General features: G+C 48.7%; 1 protein-coding gene across 1 annotated transcript; it reads left to right on the top strand.

Moving 5' to 3' along the window:
• Positions 1-15,370: 15,370 nt before the first annotated feature.
• Positions 15,371-21,477, top strand: PTCRA (pre T cell antigen receptor alpha; the record flags this gene model as incomplete). Its single annotated transcript, XM_082663962.1, has 5 exons — positions 15,371-15,428; positions 18,328-18,357; positions 19,215-19,535; positions 20,387-20,431; positions 21,008-21,477. The coding sequence occupies 5 exons, from the start codon at positions 15,371-15,373 to the stop codon at positions 21,475-21,477; spliced, it is 924 nt and encodes a 307-aa protein (XP_082520088.1).
• Between the last annotated feature and the right edge of the window lie 1,320 nt (positions 21,478-22,797).

The raw sequence follows: 22,797 nt of genomic DNA, 5'->3' as shown, positions 1-22,797 counted from the left end.
GGTGCAACCACCGTCGGAGGAAGTGAAGGGGGGCGTAGACCGTACCAAGCGGCCCAGAGAGCGGGGAGCACTGGAAAACACGCTCTGCGCGGAAACGCTTCACCTACACGTACACCACTTAACCCGCCCCAGAGCCTCCAACATGGAATGCTTTAGAACACGGGAAGGTTTGCACAGAATGGAACGTGCCTGCCGACACGCCGATGCAGGCAAAAAGACCTGAGTTTGCACACTCTCCCGGGCACCGCGCACACACCTGCGTTCATGCATGCGCTGAGACTACTGCATAGCCACGTGGTGGGGGGAGGGTGGGGGAGATAACCTCCATCCCAGGCTCCAGAGCACCAGACAGAAAATAATGGAGGAAATGTCTCCAGTGGTCTCAGGAAAACTGGAACAAAGGACACCACTGCAGAGCCTCGCCACTCTCTCCCCATTTCCTGCCGTCAGGACTATTCCAGACTTTCCCAGAGGGGAGAAGAGAAGATGAAGGCGGGCCAGGAGTGCTACATTCCCTCCAGCTGCTTGGGAAGCCAATGCCAATAAAACCCAGGTTTCTAAGTTTATCGAAAGCTAGCCTGATCTGGCACAGGCCGCCTTAATCAAGTAAGCAAAGCTTAATTACGACTAATCGGACAAACTGGCAGCATCTGCCTCCTGAAGTGATGCACTGCAGGGACACTACAGGTGCAGGGACACTGCGTCTCCTCTGTAGTGTTCCTGCCAAAAGTGTTCACTCGGAATCTAAACTGGAGGAAATGAGCAGACAAACCAAACTTAGAGACATTCTGCAAAATGACTGGCCTGGATGCTTTATAGATGTTGATACCATAAAAGACAAAGACAGAAAGAAAAAGACAAGATTGAGGAACTATGTCAGACTAAAGGAGATGTGAAAAATCCAAACTGTGATCCTGTATTGGAGCAAAATGAGGGGAAAATCAGTTACAAAGGACATTTTACCCTTGGGAAATTTTGCATATACTCTGTATATTAGACGACAGTGTTACATCAATGTTAAATTAGGTGCAGTAACTGTGCTTTGGTTATGTGGGAGAATGACCTTGTTCATAGGAGAGACATGCTGAAGTATTTATGGGTGAAATGTCATGAGAGAGAGAGGAAGAGAGAGCGAGCAAGCAAATGTGGCAAAATTGCTAAGAGCTGGTGAATCTAAATGGTTTGAAATTTCTCAAGATACTTCAAAAACAAACGTATGGTTACCAAAGGGTGGGGGGGGAGAGATAAATTAGGAGTTTGGGATTAACATATACACACTACTATATATAAAATAATCAACAGGACCTACTGTATAGCACAGGGAACTATAGTCAATATTCTGTAATAACCTATATGGGAAAAGAACCTGAAAAAGAATGGATATATGTATAACTGAATCACTTAGCTGTACACCTGAAACTAACACAACATTGTAAATCAACTATACTCCAATATAAAAGAAAAATAAAAAATAACTTAAAAAAATTTGTCAAGATGAAAAGTTGGAAGGGGTGAGCTTGAGAAGCCAGTCTGGAGGAAACTGACCAAACTAAGTGTTGTACATAACAAAGAATTTGACTGGCCTTTGTCCCTGGTTCCTTATGGGGAGACTAAATCCTTGGAATTTCCCAAGTATTAGAAGTGATATTCATGGTGGGCCTTGATAATTTATGCCAAGGAGGTGACTCATGGTGGCCCCTAAATGGTTTCAGGACTGGGGCTGGCCAGTTATGGGAAGAGGGTTGGGGCTTTGAGCCATGGGGAGGGAGGTCCAGGAAGGGGGCCTGGAGATTGAGTTCAGCCTCCAGCCAATGATTTAATCACCCATGCCGACATAATGAAACCCCTATAACAACTCTGGACACAAAGCTCAATGGAGCTTCCCGGTTGGTGAACTCATCAATGTGTCAGTAGGGTGATTTACCATGGTTCCACGAGGAGATAACACAGAAGCCCTGCATGCCGGACCTTCTCAGACCTTGCCCTATGTGCCTCTTCATTTGTCTGGTCCTGCGGATTTGTATCTTCTCTATAAAACTGTAATCCTAAGAATAGCACTTTCCTGAGCTGTGTGTTCTGTGAGTAGTTCTAGTGAATTCTTGAAACTGAAGGGGGTTGTGGGATCCCCCAAACTGTACCCAGTGAATCAGAAGTGCCTGTGGCCTGGGACCCCTCTGAACTTGCAGCTGGCACCTGAACTAAGAGCAGTCTTGTTGGGGATTGTGCTCTTGAACTTGTGGGATCTGCGCTAACTACGGGTGCTTAGCACTAGAGCTGAATGGCAGCACTCCATTTGGGGTTTTTAACCAAACGCTGAATGAAGGAAGAACTCACCTTTCTCTCTGTAGCCTGCATCAGTTTCTGGACTCCCTCCTTAATCACCAGGTTCCCATTCTCAGATGTCCTTGGCCCCAGTTCCACTCCCAACATCCTACCTGGGGGACTCTGGCTTTCTGCTCCACCATTCCGACCAGCCAAGGGCAAGATGAAGACATCTTTATGAGATTAAGACCAACCTTGGGTGTCCTCCCAGGCTCAGTAAGGACCAAATTTCCTCAGAATTAGGGACAGTAATATGTATGTGTTTGGGAGGGCTTCCCTGGTGATGCAGTGGTTGAGAGTCCGCCTGCCGATGCAGGGGACACGGGTTCGTGCCCCGGTCCGGGAAGATCCCACATGCCACGGAGCGGCTGGGCCCGTGAGCCACGGCCGCTGAGCCTGCGCGTCCGGAGCCTGTGCTCCGCAACGGGAGAGGCCACAGCAGTGAGAGGCCCACGTACCGCAAAAAAAAAACCAAACAACAACAAAAAAATATGTATGTGTTTGGGAAGTGGGGAGTTGTCTCAGTGTCATCGTTTTTCTTCCCCGCATTCTTTCATCTCCTGAGCACAAGTCTGTCGTATGGACAGGACAAGTCTAGGAAGCAGGGGCTGTCAGGAGGGACCTCACACATCACTGAGCATAACCCTCTTATATACAGAGAGGTAAACCGAGCCTGTGAAAAGGAGTAACAGGGCTGGGGTGGGAACCTGAGCCCGCTGACTCGTAACCCAGGCTGCCTCCCCTTGATGGGGTACAGAGGCCCCTGCCCCTGTGGGCAGCCATTCTGAGTCTGTGCCCTGCCACAGATGTGCATGCAGAAGGCAGGGAGGCAAAAGAAGGAAAATCGAGTAAGCCCACAGGCCGGGGAAGACACTTCCCATCCAGGCCCGTCCACAGCCTTCATCAGCGAGGACCTCAGAAGACAAGAGGTCACGTCGGCAGGGGGTGGCAAGGCCAGATGTCAACCTCTAGGTGTAGAGACAGACCCCAAACACCCCTGAGCTCACTTATAACCCATTAGACATCTTTCACCCATGATTTTCAACATTGCATCTCAATAGGAAACACACCCCCCTCATTTATTGGAGCCCAATTCATCCTTCAAAGGCTTCTCAGTGGGCCCACCCCTCCCATCGTTGCCATCAGAATGAACCGATCCTTATTCTACGCTCCCACAGTCCCTTGCTCATCCACAGACTCTTAGGCCATGAGTCCTACACATCTAGTATCCCTATGTGCCCAGACCAGCACCTGCAGAGACCTAGTGCTCAGAAAATGTTAACTAGGGACTTCCCTGGTGGCGCAGTGGTTAAGAGTCTGCCTGCCAACTCAGGGGACACGGGTCCGGGAAGATCCCACGTGCCGTGGAGCAACTAGACCCGTGCGCCACAACTACTGAGCCTGCACTCTAGAGCCCACGAGCCACAACTACCGAAGCCCACGTGCCTAGAGCCAGTGCTCTGCAACAAGAGAAGCCTGCGCACCGCAACGAAGAGTAGCCCCCTCTTGCTGCAACTAGAGAAAGCCCAAGCGCAGCAACGAAGACCCAAAACCTCCAAAAATAAATAAACAAATAAATAAATTTATTTTTTAAAAAATTTGACTACCCTCAAGGAATGTACACTGTTACAATTATAAATTAATGTACAATAGTATGTTAAAGTTTTATATTAGTATTACTGGGATGGGGCTGGAAAAAAAAAAGAAAGAAAATGTTAACTAAATGCCTGCCTGACTGAATCTATTATTATAAACTCAAGGAGAAAAGACTGAATTCAACTCAATGCAAGCATTGGCTGAGAGCCTGCCATGTGCTGTGCACAGTGCCAAGTGCTTAGTATACAGACCCCTGTCATCAAGGGGCTCACAGCCTACTGAAAAGTCACAGAAGTAAATTATTATGATAATTATGATATACATGTATCACAGAATTTATTACATAAGTAATGCAGTATGGTGCCTGGTGTGGTAACAATGTCATGTGCCAACTGAAATAAGCAGTCCAGGACTTCCCTGGTGGCGCAATGGTTAAGAATCCGCCTACCATTGCAGGGGACACGGGTTCGAGCCCTGGTCTGGGAAGATCCCACATGCTGCGGAACAACTAAGCCCGTGCGCCATAACTACTGAGCCTGCGCTCTGGAGTCCACGAGCCAGAACTACTGAAGCCCGCACGCCTAGAGCCTGTGCTCCGCAACAAGAGAAGCTACTGCAATGAGAAGCCTGTGCACTGCAACGAAGAGTAGCCCCCGCTCGCCACAACTAAAGAAAGCCTGTACACAGCAACGAAGACCCAATGCAGCCAAAAATAATAAATAAGTAAATTTTTTAAAAAAATTCAGGGAGTAAAGGAAACCTCCTTGCAGTGGGGGAAATGCACCCAGGTGATGCACTGCATGCAGAGGTATCACTATTACTTAAATTTTCATTGGAAAAAAAAAGAAAAACAAAAATTATCATTGGGGGTGGCATGGGATGAAGTGTAGGGTACTGCATTGCTGGGGTGGGGAGATGGGAGATGGAATGGCTGTGGCCCTTCTTCACTACGGTGGGGAGTCATTTGACTTCTGAGGCCTCCGGGAACATGTGCAGGGGAATGGAGAACTGGGAGTTACCAGTGCCTGATGAGGAACGTGAGTGAGCAATTAGGACTCCTTGATGGGACCCTGAAGGAGTCCCTCACCTCCTACAGAGAGGGTTCATATGGCTGACTCAATACTCAGCCCTCTAGGGAATTCCTGGTGGTCCAGTGGTTGGGACTCCGAGCCTTCTCTGTCAATCAGGGAACTAAGACCCCACAAGCCACAGAGCCTGGCCAAACAGAACAAAGTAAAACAAAAAAACCTCAGCCCTCTAGGTCTCCTATGTTAAGGCGAAGGCATTGATGGGGAAGGGGTGGGACCCTGAGATGGGGACATTTGTACAGACATGGATAAGGCTAATTCTGAACTCCTAAATTATTTTGAAGTGTCTTGTCTGTAGAGACAATCTCCTCTTGTCGTGATCCTGTCTCCTGGGACATCAGCCTCAGAACCCTTCCTGCCTCCATCCCTCCTGGCCCCAGGCCCTTCATGAGTTAGATCCCAGTACAGCCTGGGTGGAGAAGCACAAGACCCACGCTAAGAGGAGAATGCCCCCAGACGGAAAGAGTCACAGGCCCTAGCAAACTGCCTTGGCAGGAGCCCCAGGAGCATGTGTGGAAGAGGGTTCGAAGGGAAACACACCCAGGAGCGTGGAATGTAAGATCCAGTTTGGCCAAACTCATGGCCATGGATGCTCATCCAGGATTTGGGACTTCGTGTGTTGGCTTGAGCACCTGGGAGAGGAATTCATAGTCTGCTAGCTTGCTTAACTAAAGCCTGGACTTAATGGTAACCTAGAGTTCATAAACTTGAAATGCCAGAATTTCCCTGGCATACTATAGAGGAAGGGATCCAAAATCTCAGAGAGATGGGAATGCTGGATTGGATTTATTATATGCAATCTGCTTAGCCACCCCTAGCCATGTATTTTAAGGGAGTCTGGAAAACACTCCCTTCACCAACGCATTAAGAAATGCATTGGTAAGGGCCACCAGAATCCTTGGCTAGCTCTGACGGCTGTCCTCTGTAGGCTGGAGATGCTAATGGGGGACTGGATACTGAAACTTAATTCCTTGATCTTGATGAGAATAAGGGTATCCTGGTGCGGTAAAGAGCAGATGGTAGTACTTAACAGCCAAAGGCAAGGTAACTACAATGACCCAGAATAAAGCGTGGGAAAGAATGCTCATCAGGTGGACAAAGTGACAGGCGCTGGACCGCAGTCAGCCGTTTCCCCCAGGCATTCCAGGGCTTGTTCAGTGGACCCATGATGGCAGGGATGGAAGCTATGCTTTGGCTTAATAACATGATCTTCCCCTCTCTGAGGCTAATCTGGCTGTAGCCAGTGCTGATTGACCATCCTACTTACAGCCTGATTGGGTACCATTCTCACCTGGTGTAGACTGATTTGACTGCCCCCCACCCCCGGGGTTGATGGACTGTGCTTTATCCTCAAGAGAACAGACACAGGGGACTTCCCTGGTGGTTGAGTGGTTAAGACTCCACGCTTCCAATGCACAGGGCATGGGACTGGTTCCTGGTCAGGGAACTAAGATCCCACATGCCGCTAGGTGCAGCCAATAAATAAATAAATACATACATACATACATATATAAAATAATGTATATAAGAAAAGAGAGAACAGACACATATTCTAGGTATGAATTCACTGCTGCCTACAGTACTTCTGTCAGTGCCACCATTTATGGACGTACAGAATACCTTATCCATCACCATGGCATGCCACATAACATGGCCTCCAATGTGGGCACATATTTTATAGCCAAGGAAATGTACAAATGAGCTCACACCCAAGGCATCCACTGGTCTTACCATGTGCCCCATGACCCAGGAGCAGCTGGCTTGACAGAATGGAGGATTGGCCAGCTGAAGGCACAGTTAGAGCAGAGCTAAGAAACTACACCCTACAAGGTGGAAGCGCTATCCTACAGGATGCGGTGTATTCTTTAAACCAAAACCAGAATCGTATTATATGTAACTGAGAGGTGGGGGTAGCAGCAGCCTTTTCGCTATTATAGCTAAAGTCTGTAAACTACTGGAAGAACTTTTGCTACCCATCCCCAGAACCTTGTCCTCAGGGAGTCTGGCGATCCTTAGCATTCGAGGGAGAAACATTTGCACTGTGGAATGATCACAGTATTGATGACTTGGAAGCTGAGATGGCCCTGGCCATTTTGGTTTCTCATGCTACTGAACCAACAGGCAGAGAAAGGGGTTACTGTAATGCCTGGGTTGACTAATCCCAATTACCAGAGAAAATAAGCTCGCTACCACGTAACAGAGGTAGGCACTAGAACTGGAACCCAGGGGATTCACAAAGTCCCTCTTAATAATCCTCTGCTTGGTTGTCCTGGTTAGCAGAAAACTTCAGCAACCCACAGTGTCAAGACTACCAAGGACTCAGACCCCACAGGAATAAAGGTTTGAGTCACCACCAGGTAAAGAACCCAGTCCCTGGTGGTGCAATGGTTGAGAATCCACTCACCAATGCAGGGGACACAGGTTCGAGCCCTCTTCTGGGAAGATCCCACGTGCTGCGGAGCAACTAAGCCCGTGGGCCACAACTACTGAGCCTGCGCTCTAGAGTGCGCGAGCCACAACTACTGAAGCCCGCACGCCTAGAGCCCGTGCCCTGCAACAAGAGAAGCCACCACAGTGAGAAGCCCTCGCACCCACTCACTGCAACTAGAGAAAGCTCACATGCAGCAACAAAGACCCAACGCAGCCAAAACTTTAATTAATTAATTAATTGATCGATTAAAAAAAAAAAACTGCCCAGCCAAGGTGCTGGTAAAGGATAAGAAGACTACATCATTGGAGGAAAAAGTAGGCAGCTCTGAATATGAACTTAGGCCTCATAACCCCCATTGTCCCCTGCTAACTTATGGGAGCTAATATTTTAGGTTTCAGTGGACATATGACATCACCTCCCGATGATATAGTAGCCAATGTGACCCAATGTGTCCTCTGTGCTGGGGACATGGGTTTTTCTTCTGGAAAAGGCTAAGAGGAGCTTCCTGCGGATGCTCCAGATTCCCCCTCCCCCCTCCCCCACAGCCCTGTGCCCCGGAAAGCTGAGCGGCATCAGAGGACTCCCACACCCCGCCACTTGGATTCAGCCAGTGAGGGACCAGTCGGGGGTCTGAAGATGGGAGGATAGTGAAGACAGGGAATTTATTCGAGGCTTCCTTCCCTGCAGAATCAACACTACCTACGATGATTGAAGGTCACAGCTATTGTCAGGCACCTTCTCCACACAGCTCTCTCTGGCTCGGGGTTCCTGTCATCTGCTCCCTCCCCTCTTCAGACCTCAGGTGCTGACACCCCACTATTACTAACCATGAGATACTGCAGCAGCCCCAGCGATTTCTCCATACCCCACCCACACCTTTATAAACAATCACTTTATTAAACTCTCTTCAAAATTACCCATCAGTGTTCCTGCTAGGACCCTGGCACATAGAGCATGTATTTTAATTAGGATTAGTTTTGGCAATGAGCAACAGAAAACCTAAAATAACAATAGTGTACGCAAGATAAGTTTGTCTTTCTTATATAAATTAAACTTGGTGTTAAGCAACCCAAAGCTGGTATGGTAGCTCCATGAAGATCAGATCATACTATTTTTTGTATCCTTTAAAAATTAACATCATAACAAAAGCTTTCCAATAGCATTACAAACTCTTTAGAAAGAATCAAGACTTGGCTCAAGTACCATCTTCTAAAGCACTTGTCCTGATGCTCATTCCAGCTCTAGAAGAATAATCTCCCTCTCTCAGAACCCCAGTTTCTACCCCTAAACACACACACACACACACACACACACGCACGCACGCACGCACGCACGCACGCGCTTCAGTCACGGCATCTGTCACACTAGAGTCCCTTATCTGTTTATGAGTCTGTCTCCTTCTTTGACTGAAGGGAGCTTCTCTTTTTGTCTTATTATCTCCAACCCCAATCTGTGGCATAAAACAGAGACCAATAAATGGGTCTGAATGAAAGGACATTTTAAGGCCTACAAAATATTTCATCATGTAGACTCACCCTAGATTGTTCCTTTATTACTTTAACATTGAACATTTAGGTGATTTTAGTTTTTCATTTTAAATATTATTGTAGGATTTTCATTTGATCAATGGAATAGGTGCCCCTGGAAGAGACTTATACTTGCTATTTCATCAGACACAGGCATGCTGACCCCGTTTGCCCCTCTGGCTACAGTCTAATCAGATAGGTCAGATTTACACTCAGTAATTATCTGGTAATATCAGCAATCTTCTCTAAGAAGCCCTGCTACTTTTCCTTAATTTTCTCTTTCACATTCTATGTGGCTCATCTCAGTTTAACCACAGCCCTCGTTTTCTACCTGTGCATGTGAAAAAAGAGAGAAGAGGGATAATCTGCTGTGTACCGGGTACTCAGGTGTGCCCTCATATTTAATTGAATTCTCCCCAAAAGCTTGTGAAAAGAGTTTTGGAGAGACAGACCTGTAAACACAACCCTGTAATGAACGCACAGTTCCACCACTTGCCTGCTAGAGAATCTTCCTCGAAGTAACTTCGTTTTGCAGAGCCTCCGTTTCCTCGACTGCAAAACCGGGATGAAAATACCTGATGTGTGGTTGTGAGGATTAAATGAGATGTCTGTGAACATGGCCTGGCTCTAGGTAGAGGGTCTGCAAATGACAGGTTCCGTCCCGAGTGAGGAGCTCAGAGCAGGGTTTCAGCTCGGGGATCTAAAGCCAGCATGTCGGGGCATCCTCACCGCCCTGGGGGAGGGCATCTTTAGGACCAGCAAGACTGTGGGGTAGGGGGAGATTCCTGGGGCTCCTGGAAGGAGGGAATCGTTGTAAGAGAGGGCAAAGAAAGCTTCCAGGCCGACCTGTGTCTAGGGAGCTGGGAGTGGGCCAGGGGAAGGGTAGCTGTCTCAGCGCGAGGGGGCCCAAGCGGGCAGCCGGCGAGGCAGGCGGCTGGCTGCGCGGGGTGGGGGTCTTCGGCTTTCTCGTCCTGGGAAGATCTTGAAACTCAAAAAAACGAAGCAAGCCGGAGGGCTCTTCCCCATCTGTATTGTGGTAACTGAGCCCGAGCTAGCACCTCCCCAGGCTGGAAGGCGGGAGAGTCGTTAGGGACACCTGCCTCTCTCCCTCCCCCGCCCGGCGGGAACCCACCGAGACTGCGCGCACCTGGGCACCCGCTGCGCCTGGGAACACTTGGCGCCGGAGGCCGCCAGGCTACCCCGCGTGAAAAGGGGCGGGAGCGCAGCCCTGGCTGCAGGGAGTCCCTTAGGACACCGGAGAGTGCTATTGACATGATTATTAAAATAACCATCCAGAAGGAAACGGAGTGAGGCTGGCACCAAAATAAAGAAATCCGGGAGCCAGGAAGAAGTAAATCCGCCAATGTAAAAGACATTAAATACACGTAATAGAGAATGTTTTGCAAATAGTGGGGACAGAAATGATTATTTATGAATAATCCTGGGATAACTGATTAGCTCTTTGGGGAAAAAAAAGAAATTTAGATGCACATCTTCTATAATACACGAAAATTAATTCAATTCCTGATGGAGTTAAATTGGGGGCGGGAGATTAAACTACAAGTGCACAAAAAGACAATAGAAGTAGGAATGTATCCATCCTTTGGAGGAGAGAGGACTTTCTAGGCTTGAAGGAATGAGATAAATCCCGATAGGGAAGATGGACATGTTGGTTCATACAAAACAAAACAAAAACAAAAAAACTGTAGGCTTAAAAAAAAAGTGAAATTAGAAGTAGTCAGTGAGGAGCTTCCCTGGTGGCGCAGTGGTTAAGAATCCGCCTGCCAAAGCAGGGGACGGGTTCAAGCCCTGGTCCAGGAAGACCTGAACATGCTGCGGAGCAACTAAGCCCATGCACCACAACTACTGAGCCCTGTCGCCTAGAGCCGGTGCTCCACAACAAGAGAAGCCACCGCAATGAGAAGCCTGGCACCACAGCGAATACCCAGCACAGCCAAAAATCAAATTAAATTTTTAAAAATACATTAAAAAAAAAAAAGGCTGGGGCTTCCCTGGTGGCGCAGTGGTTAAGAATCTGCCTGCCAATGCAGGGGACACGGATTCGAGCCCTGGTCCGGGAAGATCCCACATGCTGTGGAGCAACTAAGCCCGTGCACCACAACTACTGAGCCTGTGCTCTAGAGCCCGCGAGCCACAACTACTGAGCCCGCGTGTCACAACTACTGAAGCCCGTGCACCTAGAGGCCGTGCTCCACAACAAGAGAAGCCACCGCAATGAGAAGCCCGCGCACCGCAAGGAAGAGTAGCCCCCTCCTCCCCACCTTGCTGCAACTAGAGAAAGCCAATGCGCAGCAACGAAGACCCAACACAGCCAAAAATAAGTAAATAAATAAATTTTAAAAAAAAACTAGTAAGACACTAAGACTACAAGCAGACAACAGACAATACAGTGAAGGAAACAAGTAAGATGGGAAAATAATGTTATCAGAGAAATGAATACCATCTTAACTGAAGAAATTAAGATTTTTAATTTTTAATTTTATGTTTTAAAGATATGTTAAATGCTGATGGGGATGAAGTGGACCTTTCATACACTGTGGTGGTTTTATACTAACATAAATTAGTACAACAGGTGTATCGGGGAGACTTAAAACACAGAGGCCTCTGATCCTCAATCATTAGGGAAATACAAATTGAAACCACCATGAGATAACACTTCACACTATCAATTATGATGGCCACTATCAAAATTAAAATTAAATTACCATATGATCCAGCAATTCCACTTTTGGGTATACACACAAAAGAACTGAAAGTACGATCTTTTTGTTTATTTCTTTGTTTTTGTCCATGCCACGTGGCTTGCTGGGATCGTAGTTTCCTGACCAGGGATTGAACCTGGGTCCAGTGAGTGAAAGCACGGAGTCCTAACCACTGCACTGCCAGTGAATTCCCTGAAAGTAGGATCTTTTTTGCGGTAGGCGGGTCTCTCACTGTTGTGGCCTCTCCCGTTGCGGAGCACAGGCTCCGGACGCGCAGGCTCAGCAGCCATGGCTCACGGACCTAGCCGCTCCGCGGCATGAGGGATCTTCCCCGACCAGGGCACGAACCCGTGTCCCCTGCATCGGCAGGCGGACTCTCAACCACTGCGCCGCCAGGGAAGCCCTGAAAGTAGGATCTTGAAGAGAGTTTTGTATGCCCATGTTCACAACAGTTAAAACGGAAACAAACGTTGAGGGATGTCCACTGAGAGATGAATGGATAAGAAGCAAAATGTACAATGTACATACAGTGGACTATTATTCAGCCTTTAAAAAAACAATTTTTTAAAAATTTTTAATTTATTTTATTTATTTATTTTTGGCTGCATTAGGTCTTCGTTGATGTGCGCGGACTTTAGTTGCCGTGAGCTGGGGCTACCCTTCGTTGCAGTGCGCGGGCTTCTCATTGCGGTGGCTTCTCTTGTGGAGCACGGGCTCTAGAGCACAGGCTCAGTAGTTGTGGTGCACGGCCTTAGTTGCTCCGCGGCACGTGCGATCTTCTCGGACCAGGGCTCAAACCCGTGTCCCCTGCATTGGCAGGCGGATTCTTAACCACTGTGCCACCAGGCAAACCCCAGCCTTTTTATTTTCATGTATTTTTATTTTATTTTATTTTTGGCTGCGTTGGGTCTTCGCTGCGGTGCGCAGGCTTCTCATTGTGGTGGCTTTTCTTGTTGTAGAGCACCGGCTCTAGGTGACAGGGCGCAGTAGTTGTGGTGCATGGGCTTAATTGCTCCGCAGCATGTGAGATCTTCCCGGACCAGAGCTCAAACCCGTGTGCCGTGCATTGGCAGAGGAATTCTTAACCACTTTGCCATCAGGGAGGTCCCTATTCAGCCTTTAAAAAGGAGGGAGGTTCTCACAAGTTACAACATGGATGATGAACTTTGAGGATATAGTGCTAAATGAAATAAGCCAAGCGCAAAAGACAAATACTGTATGATTCCACTTTAATGATGTAATCAAAATTACGGAAACAGAAAGTAGAATTGTGGTTGCCTGGGGCTGAAGGGAGGAGAAATGGAGTGTTTAGTTTTGCAAGAATTCTGGAGATGGATGGTGGTGGTGGTTGCACAAGAATGTGGATGTACTTAATGCCACTGAACTTGAAATGGTTAAGATGGTAAATTTTGTTATATGTGCTTTACTACAATTTAAAATTTTTTAAGTTAAACAAATCCCCCCTGCAAATCACAGAGGCCTTTAAGCTAATTTTAAGGAAATAAGTATGAATTTGGAAAATACTTTATGACCAAAGATATTTATTGCCCCAAACTGGAAAACCCAAATGTCTGAAAGTAAAGGAATAGCTAAATAAACTATAGTACATCTGTAGTTCTATGTTTTAATAATGTTTATTTTCCTGATTTTAAAAATAATACAGATTCATCATAGAAAATTCATCATAGAAAATTTAATAAATGAACAATTATAAAGATGAAAATAAAAACTATCCAAAAGCCTAACATGCAGAGATAACCATTGTTAACATCTGGTCTGCATCCTTCTAGGAACAGTTATATATTTCTTATACAAAATTGGGTATATATTGTCCATTTAAATTTGCATCCTGTTTGTTTAGACTTTCTGTGTATGTAATTATGTATACACATATATAAAGAAAGGGAGAACATTTATTGACTTCTTACTATGTATAGAGAATAGTGCTAGAGCTGCTTCAGGATGATCTTGTTAAATATCACAGAACCCCTTTGAGGTATTATCATTCCCATTGTACAGATGAGGAAATGGAGGATTAGGGAAGTAAGTAATTTGGTGAAAGTCACACAACTGCTGAATGATATAGTCAGGATTGAAAGCCAGGTATTCTGGCTTCACAGCCCACACTCTGAACCAAACTCTATTCTATATCCCAAGTCATTAAACATTCTTTTGAAAACATGTCTTTAAAAGCTGCTGCATAGGGACTTCCCTGGTGATCCAGTGGTTAAGACTGTGCTCCCAATACAGGGGGCCCAGGTTTGATCCCTGGGCAAGGAGCTAGATCCCGCATGCCGCAACTAAGAGCCCACGCAGCCAAATAAATATTTTTTTAAAAAGCTGCTGCATGGGGACTTCCCTGGTGGCGCAGGGGTTAAGAATCCGCCTGCCAATGCAGGGGACACAGGTTCGAGCCCTGGTCCGAAAAGATCGCACATGCCGTGGAGCAACTAAGCCTGTGTGCCACAACTACTGAAGCCCACGCACCTAGAGCCAGTGCTCTGCAACAAGAGAAGCCACTGCAATGAGAAGCATTCGCACCGCAACAAAGAGTAGGCCCCACTCACCGCAACAAAGTGGACCAACACAGCCCAAAATAAATAAATTAATTAATTAAAAAAAAAGCTGCTGCATAATATTCACTAATATAAATACACCAAACATCATTGAACCGTCTCCTAGCATTGAACAATTAGATTGTTTCCAATTTCTCTTGGTTTTTTAATATAATACTTCAAAGAATATTTTTGTGCATAAATCTTTGTCTTATAATGACTGAATCTCTTATTATTCCCTTAGGGTATATACTTAGATGTAAAGTTTCAGGGTCAAAATAACAGCTACAGATAAAGTTTAGTGGAGTCACTGAAAATAGAATTTATAAAGTTTTTTGCGGGGAGGGGGCCATACCCTGCGGGAACTTAGTTCCCCAACCAGGGACTAAACCCAGGCCCATGGCAGTGAAAGCGCCAAGTCCTAACCACTGGACCACCAGGGAATTCCCTAAAACGTTTATTTTTAAGAAGAGGTTTGATATGACAGGGCAGGGAGTATGTGGGAAATCTCTGAAATTTCTGGTCACTTTTGCTATAAACCTGAAATGGCGCTAAAAAATAAATTCTATTTAAAAGGGTTGTAACTACATGGAAGTAAGTTTATTGGGCTTTTTGGCTATAGTAAGGCCAGCCATCAGAAAACAGTTCAAGCCCTGGCTCTGCCACCTGCCAGCTGTGTGGCCTTGGGAAGGTCACTCAATCTCTCTGAGCCTCAGTTGCCTCACCTGTGAAATGGAACTCACAGTTGTTGGCTGGATGGAATGAAGTGCTGTATGTTAAGCCCCTGACCTACCGTCAAGTGCTCTGGATCCTGTAGATGGCAGGGGCAGTGACTGGGAAAAGGCTTTGCACACTGTGAAGTGCTCTTCAGATGGGAGGGGGTGTGGCATCTGACTCCTGGTGTGGTAGTGGCACTCTGAGTTCCCTGGACCCGTGAGAGAGTGAGAGAATGCTGGGTTTGGGGGCCAGGGTGAAGGTGGGAGGGGCCCTTCACCTGGGGAAACGGCTCCGTGGTGGAGCAGCTGAGATGCAGCTGGGCCTGTGGCCTGCGAGGCAGTCCTGTGGCCGCCTCCTCCCCCAGCCCACAGCCCAGGTCTGCAGCTGGGTCCTGCCTCCTCTCAGGTGGGCCATGCCTGGGACTTGGCTGTTGCTTCTCCTGGCCCTCGGGTGTCCAGCCCTGCCCACAGGTGAGCGCCCTCCCTGCATCCCTCTTTGCCCCGTTAGTCTGCCCAAGCCTACTCCCTCACTCTGGGCGTCCCTAGGTGTGGGAGGGATGCAGGCAGGCAGGACAGAGGTACCTGGGTCCTCTGGGGAGGGTCTCACCAGAAGCCCATCATCCCCTTCCCCATTGTATTATACCTCCCAGCTATCTTGCTCTGGGGCCCCCAAGTCCTGCTCCCCTGGAGCCCACAGTGTTGGGAAGAAGGGTACTCACCTCTCGGAGCAAGCTGGACAGGTGTGTATGATGGGGGGGGTAGCCTGGCTGTGTTGTGTTATATGGGGTGATGGGGCACGGGCAACATGGTGAGGTCCCACCCTCCTTACTGTCCAGTCTCCTACCCTCAGGGCTCAGGGTGTCTCACGTTCACTCCCAGCTCCCCCTAAAAATGGGCTCTCAGAAGTCTCAAGGCCTCAGTGACTTCCCAGTGTATTGACCCCCGACCCCGATCCCGGTCCTCCAAAGATCAAGGCTGGAGACAAAGGAGTCAAATTCTGAGAATTCCAGCTTCATCTAGAAGCTTGTGCATGTTTGCATGTGTGTGGTGGGGATAGGTCCTTGACTTTGAGTTGGGGCATCTCCTTGTTCTAAAGCTGGCCCCCAGTATGTCACCACCTCGCCCTCGCTAGGGAGATAAACCACACCCATGTGGATCGGGGAGAGCCCGTGTCGGGAGGCCTGAGCTCTGGGAAAGAAGCAGCTAGGGTGAGGAGGAGCAATCCTGGGAGGTTTCAAGGAGGAGGGAGATGCTGAACTCAGCTAGGGGAGTGTGTCTCTGTACAGCTGAGAAGGCTCAGGAGGTTGAGGGTCCTGGAGCTCATTGCCAGCCTTCTCTCCTCCCTTTGTTTGTGATGCCTTATCAATATTAGTATTGATACTTATCTGCCAAGGTGTTTTATATTCCTGATTTTTATTCTTCACAGCAATTTTACTGGGCTGGTGTTATTAACCCCATTATATCAATGGGACAATTAAGACTCTAAATTAAGTGGACAAGTCAAGAGTCAAATCAACTCTGTCTGAGGACATGTCCCAGGCTTGGTCCACTGTGTCATGTAGCAAATCTTAGTCATCCTTCCAAGTGGGGTAGTCTGTGGGATTTGGAGTCACCGAGGTCTGAATTCAAATCCTGAGCGGGCTACTTACCATACTCCTGCTTCTAGGTCAGTTATTTGACCTTCAAGAAATCTTTTGTGAGGGAATTCCCTGGCAGTCCAGTGGTTAGGATTCCTCTGCAGGGGGCACAGTTTTGATCCCTGGTCGGGGAACTAAGATCCCACATGCCACGTGATGCAGCCAAAAAAAAGAAATATTTTGTGAGCACCCCCCCCACCTCTAAGTCCCCACGAGATTCTATGGCCTCCCTTCCCGGCACCCTGGGGCATTTCTTTAGCCTGGCTGCACCTAACTCATGGTGTGAATTTGTTTGTAGGTTTTTTTGTTTGTTTGTTTGTTTGATTTATTTTATTTATTTTTGGCTGTGTTGGGTCTTCGTTGTGGCACGCGGGTTTTTCATTAGGGTGGCTTCTCTTGTTGCAGAGCACGGGCTCTAGGCACGCAGGCTTCAGTAGTTGTGGCACGTGGGCTCAGTAGTTGTGGCTCGAGGGCTCTAGAGCACAGGCTCAGTAGTTGTGGTGCACGGACTTAGTTGCTCCGCGGCATGTGGGATCTTCCCAGACCAGGGCTCGAACCTGTGTCCCCTGCATTGGCAGGTGGATTCTTAACCACTGTGCCACCAGGGAAGTCCCTTGTTTGTAGGTTTTAACCTTTGAGATTTTATTTATATGAAAAGGTATCCAACTGTTCTTTTTTTTTTTGGCTGCACCAAGTGGCTTGTGGTATCTTAGTTCCCCTACCAGGAAGTGAACCCAAGCCATGTCAGTGAAAGCACTGAGTCCTAACCACTAGCCCGCCAGGGAATTCCTGATGTCCAACTATTCAAAACTAAGATTTTGTCATATATTAAATGAGTCATCTTTACCAAAAAGAATAAGTTTTTGGAAAATCAGGACTATTCTGAAAGATATAGGACAAATGTTTGCAGTACCACATGACTTATTTTTGTTTTTTTAATTATAAAATAATACAGATGTACACTTTATTTTATTTATTTATTTATTTGGCTGTGTTGGGTCTTAGTTGCGGCACTTGGGATCTCCATTGTGGCATGCGGGATCTTTAGTTGCCGCATGTGAACTCTTAGTTGCAGCATGTGGGATCTAGTTCCCTGACCAGGGATCCAATCTGGGCCCCCTGCATTGGGAGCGCAGACTCTTAGCCACTGGACCACCAGGGAAGTCCCCGGACATACACTTTAAATGGGTGAATTGTATGGTACTTGAATTATATCTAAACAAAGCTGTTAAAAAATACTACAGGGACTTCCCTGGTGGCGCAGTGGTTGAGAATCTGCCTGCCAAGGCAGGGGACACAGGTTCGAGCCCTGGTCCGGGAGGATCCCACATGCTGCAGAGCAACTAAGCTCGTGCTACTGAGCCTGTGCTCTAGAGCCCGTGAGCCACAACTACTGAGCCCGTGAGCCACAACTACTGAAGCCCACGTGCCTAGAGCCCGTGCTCCGCGACAAGAGAAGCCACCGCAATGAGAAGCCCGTGTACCACAATGAAGACCCAATGCAGCCAAAAATAAATAAATGAAACAAACAAACAAAAAAATACTACAAACTTACAGAAAAGAACGGGGAATAATACAAGAAACAACCATGCATACTCCACTCAGATTAGCAAATAGTTAAAATGTTGCCATATTTGAATCAAATATTATTTAAAAGAAACAAAAAGTTACAGATACATTTGAGGCCCCTTTTGATCTCATTCCAGATTCTATTTCCTTCCCTTCCTCCTCAGAGGTAACCACTCTCTTGAGGCTGGCACAAGGTACTATAAGTATTTGTTTGCATCTGCTGTCTTTCTCATGGGACTGAGATCATTGAGAGCAGGGACAATATTTTAATTAATGTGTATCCCCAGTGCCTGGCACAGAGAGATTCACGTATGATAGATAGGTGACAGAAGGATGGAAGGATGGATGGATGAATGGAAGGAAGGAAAGATGGATAAATGGATGGATGGATGGATGGATGGAAAAACATATAGATGGAAAGTAGAAAGAAGAGATGTAGAGGAGATGGATGATGGAAGAAAGGATGGATGAGGGACTTCCCTGGTGGCGCAGTGGTTAAGAATCCACCTGCCAATGCAGGGGACACAGGTTCGAGCCCTGGTCCAGGAAGATCCCACATGCCGCGGAACTACTAAGTCCGTGTGCCACAGCTACTGATCATGTGCTCTAGAGCCCGCGAGCCACAGCTACTGAGCCTGCGTGCCACAACTACTGCAGCCCACATGCCTAGAGCCTGTGCTCCACAACAAAGAGAAGCCACTGCAATGAGAAGCCCGCACACTGCAACAAAGAGCAGCCCCTGTTCGCCGCAACTAGAGAAAGCCCGCGCACAGCAACGAAGACCCAACACAGACAAAAATAAATAAATAAATTTTTTTTTAAAAAAAAGAAAGGATGGATGAATAGATGGGAGAATGAAAGGATAGAGGGAAGGAAGGTGGTTAGATAGGTAAATGCAAGAAGAGAGGGATGGATGAGTGGGTAGAAGGATAGATTAATGGTTGGTGGAAGGATAGATGGAAGGAGAGAAATCCAGAGGGAAGGATGTGAGATCCTGACCTGGGAGGGCAAGGACAGACCTAGCCCCCTACAAGTGCGTGCTCTCTTGCAGGTGTGGGCAGCACACCCTTCCCCTCTCTGGCCCCACCAATCACACTGCTGGTGGATGGGAAGCAGCAGACTCTGGTGGTTTGCCTGGTCTTCGACGTTGCACCCCCTGGCCTTGAGAGTCCCATCTGGTTCTCAGCTGGGAATGGCAGCTCACTAGATGCCTTCACCTACGGCCCTTCCCCAGCAGCTGATGGCACCTGGACTAGCTTGGCTCAGCTTTCCCTGCCCTCTGAGGACCTGGCAGCCTGGGAGACCTTGGTCTGCCACACTGGACCTGGGACTGGGGACCACAGCCAGAGCACACAGCCTCTACAGTTGTCAGGTGGGGACAGAGCCTGGGCCCCTGTGGTTGCTCCCTGCCCCTTTCACACACCCTGAAACCAGGATATGGTGGCAGGGAGGGCAGAATCCAGGCCATGGGGGCATGAAGGGCATCTAAGTGCCAACCATCTAGGTGATGTGATGTCTGGGGTCAAAGGAGGGTGGCTTCAGGGTCCTGAGTTCTGGGATTTGAAACAGTGATATCTCATTCAAATCCAGGCTCTGATGACTGACTTCCAAGAGGTAATAATGTCTCCTCCCTCCTAGGTTAATATCTTTCTATGTATACCCAGGGTTAATATCTATATCTATATCACCCTAAATATGACACCCTATTAGAATCAAACAATAATTAAATATTAAGTTGCTATCACTTACTTATTGTTTATTCTGTGCCAGGCACTGTTGTAAACACTTTACACTTATGAAGTAGGTCATATTATTCTCATTTTATAGGCAAAGAAAGGTTAAGTAACATGTCCAAAGCCAGCTATTATTATTATTGACCAGATGACTTACTTTCTCTTTTTGAATTATGTTTGTTTTCTCAACCTCCAAATAGGAATGTTTGTTGAGTAAATGTACTGCCTTCCAAAGAAGGCTGCTAAGAAAATTGATTCCTTGTCTAAAAGTGCTGAGGCATCTCTAGGGGCAGGAGGACAGCCAGGAGAGAGGGAGATCTGGGCCCCTCAGAGGACTTGCTGCAGATGGGCTCAGGATTCCCACTACGGGTTCATTTGTCCATTTATCCAGTGCTCCAAGAAGAGCTGCCCTGAGCAGGGCCAGGGCATAGCACTGGGGTGGAGGGCACAGCCCATCCCAATGACTTACTCCTTTCTCCTTGACTCGCAGGAGAGGCTTCCTCAGCCAGGACCTGCCTCTGGGAGCCTCTCAGGGGTGAGTACCAGGAACCAGGACCTCAGGCCCTGTTGGGCTCTGGACCTGATGGGTCCCCTCAAGAGGCTGCCTTGCCGGGTTGGGGCACTGGCTAGCCTGGGCCTCTGTCTACCCCTGGGTCAGGTGGGGATAGATCCTCTGACCCCAGCATAATTCCTGGACGCCAGTTGAGAAGCACAGGTGAGAGCTAGCAGAAGGGTCCTTGAAGCTCTCCTTGGGCAGCTCAGAGGGATGGCCTCAGCATCCGAGCCTTGGGAGACTCTTAGGAGTCTAGGGCGCCCCGGAAGACAGAGCGGAGGAAAGTCCCACCCCCCGCTGGATGCAGTCATGAGCCAGGTTCTACTTCCCTTCCTCTGCAACCCAATGCTAATTCCTGCCTGGCTTGCATCGCCTTGGTTGCTGGGGAATCAAATTAAATGAAGGCTAGGAAGGTGTGTGTTATTATCACCAGTCAGAGCTGAGGTTAGACACCAGGAAGGACGTCCCCTGGGTTCCCTCTCCTCTGGTGAACCTTCTCGCGTGCGTGGGGCTGAGCGCCAGCCTCTAGGCCGCTCACCGGCTCCTCTTCTCCCGCAGGGACCCGGGGCCGGGCGCTGCGGCTCGAGGCGCTGCGGCTGCTGCTCTTCAAGCTGCTGCTGTTGGATGTGCTTCTGACCTGCAGCCGCTTCCGCGCCCCGCCCGCCGCGCGGGGGTACCCGGCCCGGGCGCCTCGCCCTGGGGACCCCGGGCTCCCCGCGGCCCCGCGGGCGGACCACCTTCTCCTCCCGCAGCCTCCGCCACCGGGAGGATCGTCCGCAGACCCCACCGACTGGATTCGCCGCAATGATGGGTGGACCACAGGCCGAGGGCTCAGCCTGTCCACCCCGCCGGCGCTGCAGCCCCGGGACGGCCGCTGGGTTCACACGCGCCCTCCGGGTCGGGATCCCAGGAACCCTATCTGGGAGGAGGGGGCCGCCGGTGCTCAGGGCGTGGCGATCGGGACCCGCCCTCAGTATTCCTGCCTCCAGCCTTGGAGCATTTCTCTGCGATCTGCCTCCTCCAGCTGACCCGAGCTTCCCCGGGGGCTAGGCTCCGTCTCCCCGCCTCAGACTGACGGCTTTCTGAGGGAAAAGGCTTTGTCTCTCCCATCAGATTGGAAGTCCCTTGAGGGTGGTGATTGACCTAGACACTGGGACATTTGAGGTGCTGATAACTGAGAACAATTAAAGGAGAACTTATATGACACAAGCAAATGAAAAATATTTTAACTCCTGTCTGCTCTGGGAGGAGGGAATTTGGCAGATTTACAGGAGGCAGAAATCTGGGAAGGCTTCCTGAGGGTGAGAGCCTGGAAACTGCAGAGTGGGGCTGGGGGTTGGGGTGGATGTGGTCCCAACTCTGTCTCCTTTCCTCATCACCAGGCATGGGGCAAGGCCCCCTCCCCCTCTCTGTCTCCTCACCCTCGCCCTGACCTCTCTGAGAGGTCAGGGTGAGGAGCCCATGAACCCAGGAAGATGGGGCACTGGGCCTGATGTGAAGTCTTGTACAGACTTGACAGAAAAGAATAGGGCCAGGGGCTTCCCTGGTGGCGCAGTGGTTGAGAGTCCGCCTGCCAATGCAGGGGACACGGGTTCATGCTCCGGTCCGTGAAGATCCCACATGCCGCGGAGCGGCTGGGCCCGTGGGCCATGGCTGCTGAGCCTGCGCGTCCGGAGCCGCAACGGGAGAGGCCACAACAGTGAGAGGCCCGCGTACCGCAAAAAAAAAAAAAAAAAACAATAGGGCCAGGATTCCAGAGTAATAGGATCATAACCACTGCCAAGAGCACAGATAGTAATTCCAAACTTATACATTATTAATCAATTAAGGGTCATTATTCATTTGACAAATATTCACTGAGCTTCGACTCTGAGCCAGGCACTAAAGAGGTTTTAGTTTCGTTTTGTTTTGTTTCGTAAAGAGGGTTCTTGCACTGATAGAATATGAGGCTCCCACAGTGGGGTGTAACCTGTGTGTCCTCCGTTAGTCCAGCTCTTGCAGGAAACCCTGCCTTTTCCAGAGTTTCCTCTCCAGTAATCACCCCAAGAATCTCTGGGTGCATTCATGTGAATCCAGATGTCCCCTGGGGCAGTGCAGGACAGTTCCCTGGATCAATGGCCCTACTTCAGTCTTCCTTCCCCCAACGTGGCGGTGAGGAACTGTACTCTTAACACTCCCCACACACATGGCATCAGTGACTCCCAGCTTGCCAGAGCCCCTTTGCCCTTTTAGCTACTCTTCCACGAAAACCCTCACCTCTCCTCCACTGTTCATCTCTCACCAGCCTGTAAGGAGACTCTCCCAGCTCTTTCCTGGATCCTTCAAGGAGGGACAGGGCACAACTTCTG

This window comes from Grampus griseus, assembly GCF_964374135.1.
Source record: "Grampus griseus genome assembly, chromosome: 10".
Classification (NCBI taxonomy): Eukaryota; Metazoa; Chordata; class Mammalia; order Artiodactyla; family Delphinidae; genus Grampus; species Grampus griseus.
This window is presented reverse-complemented; position numbering and strand designations above follow the sequence as displayed.